This window comes from Cucumis melo, chromosome 6 (genome assembly GCF_025177605.1).
Source record: "Cucumis melo cultivar AY chromosome 6, USDA_Cmelo_AY_1.0, whole genome shotgun sequence".
NCBI lineage: Eukaryota > Viridiplantae > Streptophyta > Magnoliopsida > Cucurbitales > Cucurbitaceae > Cucumis > Cucumis melo.
This window is the reverse complement of record NC_066862.1, coordinates 9,535,857-9,551,485: the sequence shown is the minus strand read 5'-3', so window position 1 is coordinate 9,551,485 and position 15,629 is coordinate 9,535,857. Positions and strand designations below refer to the sequence as shown.

The window sequence follows — 15,629 nt, the reverse complement described above, 5'->3', positions numbered from 1 at the left end:
ATCATTTTTGTAGTGTGTAATATAACTGAAAATACAACTTTTTAACCGCTCAGTTAATTTAATACTTAATTAACTTTTATTCTCCATCATACAATTGTGTGTTTTATTCTCCATCATACAATTGCGTGTTTTATTCTCCATCGTACATTCCTTTCCTATTTCGCTCTTACCTAACTACACACCATCTCCATGGGAATTTCTCCTTCCCAAACGAAGGATCAATTTTGTTATGCACAAACAAAAAGAGATTAAAAAAAGTTCTTAAAAATGGTCATAAATATTTTTTGATCTAAAAAAAGTTATGGCATGTTGCAGGCCATTAGGGTTCTTGATAGGCCTTCCTTTTTCCTTTCTTTCCTTGGTTCTCTCCTTCATTGGTGCTCTTCTTTGGATCTTTTGGTGAGTTTCTTCTCTTTACCCTCTTCCTTTTGGAAAAATAAAATCTCTAACTTTCTCAAAATGCACACGTACGGTACAATCAATTTTTATTTGCATGCATCGTATGCTTTTGATAATTGGATATATGTATATATATATATAGGTCCCTTTTGAGCTGCATTTGCCCTTGCTGTGTATGTTTTGCTGTACTTTCAGATTTCTCAATAAGCCTTATGAAGCTTCCCATCAATGTTATGGATTGGTTCATTGACTTAATTCCTTGTTAGGGTTTTTAGGGAAATTGAAAATTCCAGTTTTATTCATGGGAATTAAAATTGGTTAATATGGGCTTTGTGTATTCATTTTGTCAGAACAGCAATCCTCTTTTATGCACATATATAGATATAGTGATAGAGATGTAGCTTTGTTATGGGTTAAACTTATGTAAATTAGGTTAGATGAGATATGTTTGTGTTTATCCAAAGTATGTATGTATGTATGTACTTACATATATATATATATATATATATATATATATATATATATATATATATATATATATTTATCTATGTCTTTACAACGGTAGGTTGTTAAATTATATATAATTATTTTTAGGTTAATCCTTTAATTCTTTTAATTTTCTTGTTTCTTACTACTCTACTTTCTCTATCACATATCACACTTACAAAATTCATATGCTAAATTTTTAAAACGTCGTATTTGTTTTTGATATACTTTACTAACAACATTAAACTTTTCTATCGCAAAAGAAAGATAATGATGTGAAATTGGAAGAAAACAAATATAAATTTTAAGATTTAAAAACTAAAAAAATGCTATCTAACATAGATATATTTGTACCTTTTGAATTCTTGAAGAGTTTCATCTGATAGACATATTTGAATTAATTTTAAAAATTAATTGATCCATCTATTATATTGAATATATAAAAAGTTGAATTTATGTCTAGTAACAAAAATAAAATTAAATTAAAGTACCACAAAGAATAAAGAGAGAAGCATTTAAAGTCGCGTATATATTAGAACATATGAGAATGAAAATGGAAGATACCAACAATGCCCTACAAATTTTTTAATAATGATAATTTTATCTCATTACTTGAGATTCAAAAGAATGTTGGAAAGTGTGAATAATCAAAGACCAAAAAAAAAAAAAAAATTATAAAACGTGAAAATAATCACTACTACACAGACTCTCTTGACGTTTTTTAACTGTCAAGAATTATTATTCTGGATCGTTTTAAGACTGTCATTGAAGTCAGTGTCAAGAAAGACAAAGTTTTTTATGGTTAATAAAACGTCAAGTACAAAAATGTTTATAATAGTTAAAAACCGTCAAGAACATGAGTGTTCATGACATTTTAAAACCTTAAAAAACGTACTTGTTTATGACATTTTAAAACTGTCAAGAATGTACTTGTTAATGACATTTTAAAACCGTCAAGCCTATTTGGGATTTTTCTAAAAAAGTTGTAATTCAAATATATTTTTGTTTTTTTATTGTACTCCCATAGTCCCTATATAGTGGTTCAGCAACACATTTCATACATAATATATAAACAACGATATTCATTAAATACAGTTTCAAAACTCGAACATAAATATGCACGAGGACAATTCCAAAACTTTAACATATATTAACATTTCACCGTGTATGTATGAACATTTTGAAAACTTTACATATTTGTTCGATATTGTCATATACAAAACATTACTTCTATCAACCCCAACCTAATATGATAATTCCAAAATTACAAAATCAATCCAACTATACTATTCCAAAAATCACAAGACTACAATCCTAGTTCTCAAGAAATAGAAACTTAACTAAAGAAACTTGAAAATCAATAACCTTGGATGACCTTGGCTTCCTATACAAACTTGCATTCCACATCCTCTATCTCCCGTTCTTGCTTGCTTATTTCAAAGGTTAGTGGTTTCAACATGCAAACAAAGAACAAATCTAATTTCCCAAATAATGCTTGGTGAGTTTGACTACAAAAATTTGAATGAGATATAAAATAATAAAAACGAGCAACAAAATTTAGGAGAAGAAGAAAAAAAATTGAACGTCTTTTGTCTTTGAAGATATTAAATATGTAATCTTAAGAGGTTAATTGAAGAATTTATGGCTTTAATATGATATCTAAAGTCTAGAAACCATTTAAAATGTTATTGATTAAGTGTAAGTTCAGACCTGAATGCTAAAACTTGCATGAATTTTTAGACAAATTTTTTCTTCGCTAGAAAACAGAATTGTGAAGTGGAAGAAATAAAAAATATGGGAGCTCACCAGTTATGGCCAAAATTCTTATGCAAGAGAACAATAGAGTACATTCTCGGTCGTAGAATTGAGAGATTCCCGAATCAAAGGCCCCAAAATCGAATGTGGCGTGGTATCTCAACAAGTCCAAGTACCTCAGCAGGCTGAGAATAACAAGCAAACTTTTATATGATCTCACAGAAGAGGAAAACTACAGAATGCAAGCAGCCCGGAAAATGATTATATGTACCAGCTGGCACACCATTGCTAGTAGTTTGTTTGGCTTCTCCACATGCTGAAGTCATCTGGTCCATAACACCACATGGAGCTCCCACTATGCTATTTTCCACCTACTACGTACGTCCATTGAACTAAGAGGTTAACTAAACTGTAGCCTCAAAGATTTTGGTCGAAGATTAAATCATTGGGTTCATACCTCTTGGCAAACTAGAGCTATATCTCTTGAACTCATACTCAATCCTCCTCTAGAACATCAATGATATTCATTCAATTGATTTCTCTAATCAAAGAAATTGACTGATGTTAATTAGTCGAGAAAAATAGTCAAATCAAACCTGGTTAATAAAAATGTTGGACATCACTCCCATGCAACAAATATGGAAACAGTTAATTTATTAAGTCTAAAGAAATCCGGCCGACATAAAATTGTGGAGTAACACCATTAATCGATGATAAGGATCTGCCTAAAGTGCATAGGAATTAATTTTAAAGTTCACATGAGAGTCCGAGGTTAAGAACTCGAAGTGCATTCGATCTCTTCCATTGGGTAAGAAGGCTAGATTGGGTTAAATGCTTTTACTTGACAGAAACATGTCAACCATGCTGTGACAGGAGCTTACACTTTATACTCCTAATCCAAAAGCAGTTTTATTACTAGCAATGCTTAATGAAACCCATGGCCAGGCATTAAGATTAGATTTAAAATTTTTGAAACATAATGAATATTGTATTCTCAATCCAAACATAAGTTTTGGATTATGTTATACTATACAAACTTATCTCAATACGACTTACCAAATACTTTTAAAGGTAAAGAGTATTAATGCAATTTTAGAAAGTTCAAATCTACGTAATATTTTTAAACTGTATTCGGATTTAATTCCAAGGTATTATTACAATGTTTGAAAGCTTAGCAATTACCATCTATTAAAAATATGACATTTACAAAGATTAAAATAAAATGATATAGATAAAATGTGGTTTAAGAGAAAAGTTAATTTTTTACCTACACAATCCTGAATCAAAGTTCATACTCTTGTATAAATTTATTTAATTATTTATGTCGTTTAATCTTTTAATTGTTTTTTTTTCTTTTTTTTGTTTCAATTTTTTTTATCGCCTTTCTACTTTTTTTTTTACGCGTTTGCATTTGGCTAACCAAATCTAAACGACTTTGTATAAGACTGAAAAATAAAAGATCGTGTATAAGGAAAGTAAACGATTCTATAAAAAAAAATAAAAGATTGTGTATAAAGAATCTTGAAAAAAAAATCATTTAAATTGAAGGAGCCAAATGTAAACGATCGTTTAAAAAAAAAGTAAATGATCGTGTAAAAAATATAAAAGATCGTGTATAAGAAATCTTGAAAAAAATTCATTCGCATTGGAGTAGCCAAATGTAAACGTAAAAAAATAAAAGTAAACAATCATGTAAAAAAAGTAAACGATCCTGTAAAAAAATTTAAACGATCGCGTACCAAAATAATTTAAAAAATCGTGTACTAAATTAAAAAAAAATCATTTAGATTTGGGTCCCCAAATCTAAACAATCATGTAACAAAATTAAACGATAGAATTGAAAAACCATATCCAAACGATCACGTATAAATTGTAGTCATATCTAAACGATCGCGTATAAATTGTAGTCATATATAAACGATCGCATTATAGCCATATCTAAACAATCGCGTATAAACTGTAGTCAGATCTAAATGATCGCGTATAAATTATAATCATATCCAAACGATCGCATTGTAGCCATTATTTAAATGATCGCGTATAAATTGTAGTCATATCTAAACGATCAATAACCAAATCTAAACGATCGCAAATATATTAGGCGTGCATTGTTGACGGGGCATTTTTGGTATTTTACAGGTGGGTCTCTGGGTTTTTTCCATTTTCGGAATTGTTCTATAGAGTGTAAATATTTTACCTTTTTTTTATATATTTTTTTTTAAAAACCCCATATATATATATATATATATTATAAGTAATATAAAGGTCATAAAGTTGAGGATAAGTTTGAGCCTCTAGACCTATGCTAAATCTACTGATGTGTGAATATATTTTTAAATCATTTGCTTTAATTGTTGGTACAAATGTGTTTTGGTACGAACAAACTATTTAAATAACTACATTTAAACAAAAAAAATTTCCTACCAAACCTACAAAAAAGCCTATACATAAATGAATTGGCGTAAATATGACTTCATTGCTCCAATGGATTATGGCAAAACCTAATAAAATAAGAAAAGGAAAAAAAATAATTCAACAAAACAACACATTCACCCACATAAACACATCACATTCACTTCATGATAAACAACACACTTCAACAACATAGAGCATATACACACTTCAAGAATAATAACTTCTAAGCTTAGCTAAATTCATCCCACAAACTAAGATAAATTACATATGCACTTCAACAACACTTCATGATCAACAAAACACTTTAACAACACTTCATAATCAACAACACACTTCAACAACACTTTTTTATCAACAACACACTTCAACAACACACATCAACAACACAGACCACATACTTAGCTAAATTACATACACACTTCAACAACACATAAGCACAAACACCAAATTCAGCCCACAAACTTACCTAAATTATATACACACTTGAAGAATACATAATCGCAAACACCAAATTCAGCCTACATACTTAACAAAACTCAAAGCTAAAACACCTACAATCATATCAATGGCTAAAAGTAAGAAAATTGATCGAACGATGCACTAGCACAAAGTATAAAAGGAGAGAAAACCAACCTTTTGAATGAAAATGGATTATGAAGTGCTGGGATTTGAAGTAGTAGCGCCTGACAAGTAAAACAGAGTGTCTCATCTTAGCAAAAAGTGTATTCAAGTTACAGATACTAAATCAATGGAGCAAAAAGTGTATTCAAGTTACAGATACTAAATCAATGGAGCAAAAAGTGTATTCAAGTTACAGATACTAAATCAATGGATCCATTGATTTAGTATCTCCGGAGATAATTTGATGAAAAACTGCATTTTAATAATTTTAAAATTGTACGCTAAACTCTATTTTTATATTAAGAGTCTAAACTGGCTTAATAATCAGTGAAGTAACAACAGGCGAGATTTAAGCAAGAGAATGGATTTTTAGTGACTTTTCAAAGAAAATATAACTTTCTAGTTGAACAACATGATCTTGCAAGAGAAGGCTCATGAAATCCAATTACAATTTTTACTGACTTTTCAAAGAAAATATAACCGTGGTAAAGTAATACTCATTCTATTTAAACAATGACCAAATTTAAACATTTAAAACAACAAGGGTAAAAAAGGAATATACGTTAAGTTGCATATAAAGAATATATGTTGGGCTGGTCTACCTAAAACAACTAAAACAAATGAAAGACATATATCTTCAACAAGATTTAAATTCTTTAATATGTCAAATTCCGATGTACACTTTTTTCAAACTAGCTAGCTAGATGCAATTTGTATTCAAATTTATGGTTAACTTACCAAACCCTTTAATGTATACATTATTATGTCATTTATAATAATAATAAATATAATGTTGTATCTAGATTTTACGACGAATTATAAATATATATAGTATCTCATAAACTAGTTCATATAAAAGAATCACATCCAACTACATTTTTTAAAATAAAACCCCCAAAAAAGTCAATACACTAGTAGAAAAATGATCTACGATGACAGTTAAATGTTGTCATTAAAAGCTTTCGTGACAGTTTTTTGCAGTCATTGATGCGGCAGTCATGGAAAGTATTTTATTACAGTTCTCCAAAACTGTCACGAAATGTGGTTTTTCATGACATAGAATAAATGTCACGAATTCAATATCTTATGACAGAGTATAACTGTCATTATTTATTTTCGATGACAGTTAATAACTATCATTGTTTATATTTTATGACATCGGATAACTGTCATTGTTTACCTTTTATGACAGCGAATAATTGTCATTGTTAATATTGTATGACAGATATTAAATGTCATTATTTATCTTTTATGACACTTATAACTGTCCACATTTCACTTTCCATGACATTAATTAACTGTCAATAAAACTTTTTCGATGACAGTTTTTTTTTACATTTAAATGTCATAATTTTGTTTTTAGTCATTGTTTTTCTTGAACTATTTTTTATTGAATCCTGTTTTTCATGTTGCCCTGCCATTACACATACCATTACACAGACTAATACAATCACATATGGAAAGAAACGATGGACGTTTTAATATAAAGAAACATACACTTTATAATATCGCTTTAAGTGTTGGTACGTATATGGTTTGTTACGAACAAGCTATTTAAATAACTACATTTAAACGAGAAATTTTCCTACCAAACCTACGAAAATGCCTATACATCAATGAATTGCCGCAAATACGACTTCGTTGCTCAAATGGATTCTGGCAAAACCTAGTAAGAAAAAAAGGGAAACAAAATTGATTCAACAATACAACACATTCACTTCAACAACACACAGCACATTCACACTTCAACGATAGTAACTTTTAAGCTTGGCAGTAAATTATTCTTTTCTATAACTTCTAAGCTTGGTATTGGAAATGTAGAGGGTATTCAAATGGAAAGCCTTACATATACAGGTCACAAAATTATGCTACTGTTTAAGTATACAATGCACAATTTTCACAAAAGTATTATGCAATAGAGACTTGGGTTTTCTAATCATCAAGAGTGAACCTACAAATAAACTAAGAATAGCAATAAATTTAAAAAGTCAAAACAAAAGTGTCATTCATTCCTTGCTAGCCACTTCAAGTTGAAACTATAACACAAATAGTTTCAATTTTATAGCTTCTTCAAAGTCTTCTTTCTCAACAACCTTTACATTATGAGGCAATAAAACTATAACACAGTGAGAGGTACGTACATTTGCAAAGGATTTAAAAGCTCATTGATGTGCACTAAAAAGTTTTATGCCCAACACACCTTAATACATATAATGAAGTATGAGGAAGAATTACTCGCTATACTTTACAAGCACTAACTTTCCTGCAAAGAGATTGTTTTACAGTTACCATTTATAAGGGTAAAGAGTACAACAGATCTTTCAATCATTAAAGTGATCTAATCTTTCCTGCAAAGAGATTGTTTTACAGTTAAATAATAATTAAAACAAACAAACAAACAAATAAAAATATAATAAGCATTTCAAATTCAAATAGAAAGTTTCTCTATTGTTGCTTATATATAAAACATCATCTCAGGAGCAAAACCTTCAATATGATCTTTCTCTCTTTGTAAGACGCAAGGAGATACAAAAAGTGGAAAATAAAAATTCTTGATCTTTTGAGTTTATAAACATGGTTGTTTACGGTTGACCACATTTATAACAACCAGAATAACAAACAGTAAACTAGAAAATGAAAGAAAGGGTATATAATTATACTAAAGAAAATATATTGTGAATGATAGATGAAAGAATCCAAATTGCCCTACCAAAACAAACACATATACTAATTTCAATGAAGAGAGCATGTTGACATTACTACCAAATGATAAAGCACACCAAATTTGTAAACAAGTACAAAAGAACGGCAATAATTATTAGATTTTACAAAAGTAAACACAAGTCTTCTATAGATAGAAGAGAAGTAAACTAGTAAAGTGCCAATATTGAAATTGAAATGAAACGAACAAACAAAAATGTTCACAGTAGATGAAACAGTTAACTCACATAGTGCTTCTCCATCGAAAAAACCTTTTTAACCTTATGAAGAATGAAAATAACACAAATTCACAATAGGTGACTGTTACCAGAAGTATGCTCCTTTTTTCTAAAAAAAAATTGCAGAGAGACAGAGAGAGATTGGTAGACAATCAAACTTCTCATTCAACTTCATCTACTAAAATTCTTGAAAGAGCACGAGACTAATGTAGCAAAACACCTTGCGTTGCTATAATCAAACATCATGACTATTATCTTCGGTTAAAGTGCTAAAACTTATGAAACAGTTCCCTTTCCACAAAATACGGTCGATATGTTTGTGGTCTAAAAGAATCGTAGTTGATAATAAAGGGCTCAGAATAAATAACCTTTTTGTCAAATTCAACTGCAGGCTGTGCCAAAAATGAAAGGTCATGGAGGCAATATCCAATTCAGGGTGTGAAGTACCTTCAAGTAGAACATGGACTATTAACATCGATTCATTGAAACCTAGAAAGTAAACCAAAAAACGGGAGAAAAATACAAATTAAGAAAACAATATGATGAAGACAACAATGTACCTCAACTACGTAACAAAATCTATTACTAGTAGCAATCAATTCAACATATGAATCTCCCATATCAGCAAATAATCGAGCAATGGCCTTCACATCTTCTTCATCCTAAATGCAGAAATTAAAAACAAACTAAATTAAAACCCACAGGAATTACTATCTCATTCAATTTTCCATGTGTAGGTCACCTTCGCCCCATGACAAGAAATGCAGAAGGATTACTATGTTACACTTCAAAATAAGGAAATGGAGAAGGAAATGAGGAAAGCATTATCAATAGAAAATTAAGATATCATGATACTGCAAGAAACTGCAACACTATCCAACAATGAGGAAGAGATGACATACAAAATAATGGAAAAGCGTTCACAATGATATCTCACAACAGTTATGAAATTATTATAGTTATAATAACATGGTGACTACATTTATATCTAGTGTTTATATAATTGAAAGGTACTAAACACATAAACTATAATGAAAATTACCTCAATATCTTTGTCCTTTACCATTCTGGTGTTTGCCTTTCCCCACCAGATCCAACACAAGTATGAAACCCCTATAAACAAAAGTAAAATTGAATGTGCTTAAGATTTGAATTCAAGTTACATAATCCAAACACAGAAATTTCACTTAACAATTTGCCCTTAATAAATTCCAAAGCAAACTGACAAATGTAAACTGCAATCATCTCAAAGACTAATAATATCTTATAGGCACTCAGTTTTCGAGCTCAACAAGTTCAACTTCCTCCTTTGGCAGAATGGCATAAGTTATTTGTTGATATCTTCGAGTGAACAAGTTATTTCATCTCTCACATGAGAAGATTCAGAATTATTTCAGTAAATCAATAATCAATTTGTGGTATCCAAATATTTGCTACAGTGAAGGGTGGGTTAACCATCATCATATTTTGGTAAGTAATAACATACCGTGCAAACAACTAACTTATTCTCAAACTAACTTAAATGTGTAGGACCAACATACCATGCAAACAACTAACTTATTCTCAAACTAACTTAAATGTGTAGGACTAACATACTGTACAAACAACTAACTTTTTCTCAAACTAACTAGCTATCATAAAATAATTAAAAGTGAGTTCTAAATAAAATTATTTTCAATCATAAAAATTACTCCAAGAGTTTATGTTAACCTCAATAAGAACCCAATGATCAAGAACAGAAACTTTCGTGTAATCCTTTTTCCTCGTCCACTGTAAAGTCTTAAATATGTCAACTGGCATTGATATTCTGAAAGTAATTATATGGTCAAAAATTCAATTTAATCAACAAAGGTTGTATTGCACCAAGTATAGAATAATCATGCCATGTACCATAGCTCCAATGAAGAACTAAGCTCTTTTTCCAATAAGGAACCATAGAGAGACGAATCTGGAGAATGGAAATCCAGAAGTTGAGGTAATGGTATTAGGGAGAAGGTGATGGATGCCATATTTTACGGCTTCAGAAGCCACTAAAGCGATAACAACTGTGACTTGTGATCAATGCCATTGAAAACGAAAGTTTCAGACGTGGGTATAAACTATCGGGTGATTAGCTGAAAAAAAAAAAAAAAAAAAGAACATGTCATTCTAACATAAATTTTATGCTTAGTGAAACTCTAAACATGTGTCTATTAGGTTTATAGGTAATTTTATAAGATGTAAGTTAAGAAACCAAATAAACACAGGTACTAAATTTGTAATTTGTAAGTTAACCAATCAAATTTCATTTTACACAAATGCAGCGGAATGACAAATGAGATTGGAAATGAAGATTTAACATTTTGAAAAATTGGAAGTTAAAACATGGTCTGACTTAAAAGTTAAAACAATTTGTAAAAAATATGGCCTAACTTAGAAGTTAAAACAGTTCATCCTTCGTTTGGTAATTAAAGGCTCCAATGGCATGGTGCAACACAACAAACAATTCAATTAAATGCAAACCAAAAACAAAAAATTGATGTCTTGGTAAAATAGAACACTTATTTATTATTATTATTATTATTTTGTAAAGAAAAAGAAGATGATAAGACCTCTATCAAGCTACAACACATCAACCACTTGGAATCCCATCAAAAAACCAAGCCCCACAAAAAAGGAATCCGACCAAAGAAAGAGACTCCTAGATGTAATCCTTCTCCACAACTTATGACCTTACCAAGACATTTGATCTAACTTAACATAATGAACTAAAAAGGATCTCTTAAGAAAAATCTTCAAAGAAAAGAAAAAAGAATAAATGTAGAAGAACAAACAATAATTGATTCAAAGACTGTACACACCTCAACGCAACTGTGAACAATCTCTCAAGTATGAGAAGATGGAAAAGATAATAACAGAACTTTCAACTTTTCAAGAGATGAAAAACACAATTCAACAATAAACAACTCTCTCAAGTATCTTCCAATTCAACTAAATGAATTCTTAAAAACCAAAACATAGCTCCCCCATCGCAAGACATAGAGCTCAAGAATCAAAATGCGTTGAGGCTGAGCTTACAGACCCCGAAGTGAATAAAAAGGAAGTTGAAATTTTGAAAAAAAAAAAGGAAAGAGAGAGATATAGATTGAATGCATATACAAAATGGGTATTATCTGTTTAATTTTTCCTTTAATGGTACAAAAGCATCAAGCATCTAAGTGATTTCTGTACAATTTTTATTCTCAATGAATTCCTTGTTTTCCACTCAATTAATCCTCAACATTTCAAAGAATCAGTAGTAAAATAGAGAAAACCCCATAAGAAACTCGAAGTAATTAACGGTACTAGGCCCTTGAGCTCACTCAAGACTTAAACCACAACAATATTACTTACCTCCCTCAAAGCCCAATCCCCTAAATTGGATTTTGAGATGATATTATCTGGTTTCCGTCAAGGTGGGTTCCAGTCAAGTATGTTGGAGAAAAAGAAAAAAACCAGAGAAGCGAAGAAGTGAACCTCACCGTCTACTTTAGTTTGCGATGATTTAGCACAACCCACAGCACAACACAGCACAGTCCACGGCGTCACGGGCAGCATCACTACTGCAGTGGGAGCTAAGGCACGTATTGATAGTGAAGACAGATCGTGTGAAGCAAATCGAAGAAATACAGACGAAAATCGTACCTTAAGAATCCATGCAATATAGTCTAGTCTAAGGCGGCATCAAGCGACAAAGATTGGAAGAGCGAGAAACAATCGTAATCGAGAACGAATGACGCTCATTCTTGATGAAGATGGAAATAGATTCCTCAATGCAGGCTGGAGACTCAGGGTCGGAAAACAATCCTACTTTCCGATGGTGGGCGAAGAGGTCTAAGACGGTGGACGAGGAGTGGCGTTTGAGAAAGGGTTTGGAGACTTTGAGAAAGGTTTGCGTGAGGTTAGGAGAATATTATTTTAATAAATTTAAATAAATTATTTAATGTTTATACTTTTATGACAATGAATAACTATCACCGAAAATTAGAATCCCAAAACAACGTTTTTTTTCCGCCAAAAACGCGAATTTTAACCTTTTATGACATTTTTTCCTTCTTCCCTTCCAATTTTGGTTGCAATGAAATGTCATAGTATGTCATTTTTCTTGTAGTGATATGTGGTTTTATTAAAACAATTTATGAGTTTGGTGAAGAAAAAAGAGTTGTTTCTAATTGGAGTCCTGAGTTTGAGGACACTTACCACATTATTTTTTGTATGTGCCAATTCTCTATATTGAATAGGAAAAACAATATTAATTTATTAAATATTTATTGTCTACATCTCACACAATTTTTAGACCGAAAATGCAAGAATTAATGTGATAAAAATTAAAATTAGAAAAAGAGAAAAAAGAAAACCAAAAGCTAGAAAAATTTACTATGTGAAAAATTAAAGTTTAATACAATCACATAAAATAATTTTCTTAAAACTGGGATTTGCAGAATATGCTTGTATTATTTTCTATTTTTTTCTCTATTGTGTCATCCATGTCATGTCTATGGACTCATCGAAGAAAAATATTGATTTAATTGTAAAACAATTCCAAGGTTCGTCTAGATGGTAAAGGGACCAAGGGTCTGGCCTGTTACCATGCAAACTGCTACATGGAACAATGTCCATCTACCCAAGTGAACAATGTCCATCTACCCAAGTTGAGAAGTTGGAAGGTTGGCAATTGCAAAACCCGCAGTGTTACACAATTCAAACAAACCAAGCCTCATACGGACAACGGACATTCTAAATCTAGAGAGCCCAATTTTATTTCTTTCGAGACCATGAGTAGAGTATATAAAAAGAGAATAAAACTCAAACCTTAGATAGAGAGCACAAGAGCTTTGCCCAAGTAAATAATCAGGTACTACATCTGCAAAAACCCATCTCACATTCCTGATGTGTTTGAGAAGAGGATTTTCCTTCTGAGAGAAACGTGAGATGAATCAATTCACCATTATTAACCGTATAACAATGACATATACTTTATGGCATAAACTTCAAATAAAGAAAACTTGAAGTACTACGCCAAAAAGATTCTATTCATTATTTCTCTCCTTTTTTTTAAGTTAAAAAACACTTCCATTGAGAACAATGAAATAGGAAGAGTTAGATCAGTAAGAAAACATTTCACATCTAGATTGTTCAATCCATTAGATAGTGAGAAGAAAGGAAGAAAAATAAAAATAACAATAAAGTTAATGCTTAGAGTAAACAGAGATGCTTGAAGGGAAGAGTGTAAATGCTTAGAGTAAGATACTGAAATGTGGATGGTCTAAACCCATCTTTAAAGACATTCCTACCAAATATCTAGACTAAGATACTGAGTGTTTGTACTACCAATTACCTGTTTTTACTCATCATCAAAACTCTCCACACAGAATAAATAGAGAACCAATATTCCAACAAAGACTTCATGAAATCTCTGGTAGGTTAGCTTCTTCACCATACTACGAATTTGTGGCTAGAAAAAGAAATGAGAAGAAGTACAAGAACAATCGTAGAGCAAGCTCATGAGCTGATGTTTAGGAATTGGGGTATTTTAACACTTCTCTTTGCTCTTAATTTAAATATAAACGTAAGTATCCTCTACTTTTAATTCCTAAAAGCTGAAGTACCAAACAAGATAAAACAAAGTGGACAATTATAAAAAAGCTTAATAACTAAAGCCCATAAAGAAATATGGAACCTAGGAAGGGACCAAACATCATAAGGAATTCTACCAAGTGTCACAGAAAAAGAAAAACCAAAATAACAAAGGAGATGTAGAACACTTTTACCATAAAGAATCAAATCTCACATTACTACTTCCATGACTAATTTGATAGAAAGGTCACTTTAAAAAGTATCATTACTACATTTGATATTAACAAGTCATGACCTAAGATTCATGTATTATTATTCAATCTTCCTAGAAATTTCATGTATTATTATTCAATCTTCCTAGAAATTATGATTGACGCATATTCCATGGAAAGCTAAGCTACAAAACAGCCAGCCAATGAAATCATTTATAACCTCACAACGAAACTCTGAAATGGAAAAACACGATGTGCCAACTACCAATTCAAATTAAGATGGTTACACACACCAAGTGCCTTATATTTACAATCTCACCTGTCTATTACTGACAAGAATGGCATTGCGACTAACAGAACTCGACACAGACATGCTATTTAACCGGAGTAGCCGTAGAAGCTGATGTTGAAGAAGATGAAGTATCTAATTGATCATTTTTTTCTAAAATCAACAACAACCCACACATAGACATTGAAATCCAACAAACTCGAAAGATAAAATCATATAAAAATAAGAGAAAAAAGGGAGAAAATAAAAAATAAATTCAAGAGGTAGTAATACTGCGAGTGACGACGAACGGAAGAGATGGCTTCTAAACGGCGGCGGCGGACGAACCTGTGCAAACGGAAAAGGCGGCGGCTGCTTGCGAGAACCTGCGCAGACGGAACAGAACGCGCGACGACGACTTGCGAGCGACCACGAACAGAACGCGCAACCACGAGCAACGAGTGACGATGACCACGAGCAACGACGAAACAACACGCAGACAGAAGAGGCAGCGGCGGCTTGCGAGCGACGATGAACACCACGCAGACGGAAGAGATGATGTCGAACAAGCTTACCGCGCGTCAGACGGAAGATTGGGGGAGAAGGAGAAATTTGGGGGAAAAAAGTTAAATTAAAAGTTAGGGCTCTTTTTATTAATAAGAAAGAAGATAAGAAAATATATATTAATAAATTATTTTATTATTTATATTCAATGACAGTTAAAATTTGTCATATATTTATGACAGTTAAAAAATATTATAAATTCTTTAAATCCGAAAAATTTCGTCTTTTCTCGCAAAAAACGAGCATTTTAACCTTTTATGACAGTTTTTTTTCCTCCTTTTAATTTTGGATGAAATAAACTATCATAGTAGATACCTTTTCTTGTAGTGAAAATGCTAATAAAAAAGATTAAAAGTAATGAGAAGGTACCACAAA

The 15,629-nt window shown here is 31.2% G+C and overlaps 2 protein-coding genes across 44 annotated transcripts; one reads left to right on the top strand and one right to left on the bottom strand.

The window, feature by feature from the left end:
* The first annotated feature begins 217 nt into the window (after positions 1 to 217).
* Positions 218 to 837, top strand: LOC103496213 (signaling peptide TAXIMIN 2-like). The gene is made up of 2 exons (XM_008457987.2): positions 218 to 399; positions 542 to 837. Exons 1-2 carry the CDS (start codon positions 302 to 304, stop codon positions 663 to 665), a joined length of 222 nt encoding a protein of 73 aa, XP_008456209.2. The 5' UTR covers positions 218 to 301; the 3' UTR covers positions 666 to 837.
* Positions 838 to 7,160: 6,323 nt separating this feature from the next.
* On the bottom strand, positions 7,161 to 15,345 carry LOC127150081 (DNA excision repair protein ERCC-1-like). Of its 43 annotated transcripts, XR_007822041.1 has the most exons (10): positions 15,039 to 15,326; positions 13,446 to 13,549; positions 12,279 to 12,512; positions 12,116 to 12,196; positions 10,326 to 10,729; positions 9,658 to 9,728; positions 9,176 to 9,277; positions 8,984 to 9,062; positions 7,877 to 7,939; positions 7,161 to 7,342 (listed from the first exon to the last, which is right to left on the bottom strand). XR_007822041.1 is itself a non-coding variant. In XM_051086906.1 (6 exons), exons 3-6 carry the CDS (start codon positions 10,549 to 10,551, stop codon positions 9,027 to 9,029), a joined length of 255 nt encoding a protein of 84 aa, XP_050942863.1. In that variant the 5' UTR covers positions 10,552 to 10,729; positions 13,446 to 13,549; positions 14,742 to 15,326; the 3' UTR covers positions 8,753 to 9,026. The 43 variants fall into 43 exon arrangements, 12 of the variants coding, with proteins under 12 accessions (XP_050942863.1, XP_050942856.1, XP_050942858.1 ...); XR_007822042.1 differs by having other exon boundaries at positions 7,877 to 8,024; positions 12,116 to 12,512; XR_007822043.1 differs by lacking the exon at positions 7,877 to 7,939 and having other exon boundaries at positions 12,116 to 12,512.
* Positions 15,346 to 15,629: the final 284 nt, after the last annotated feature.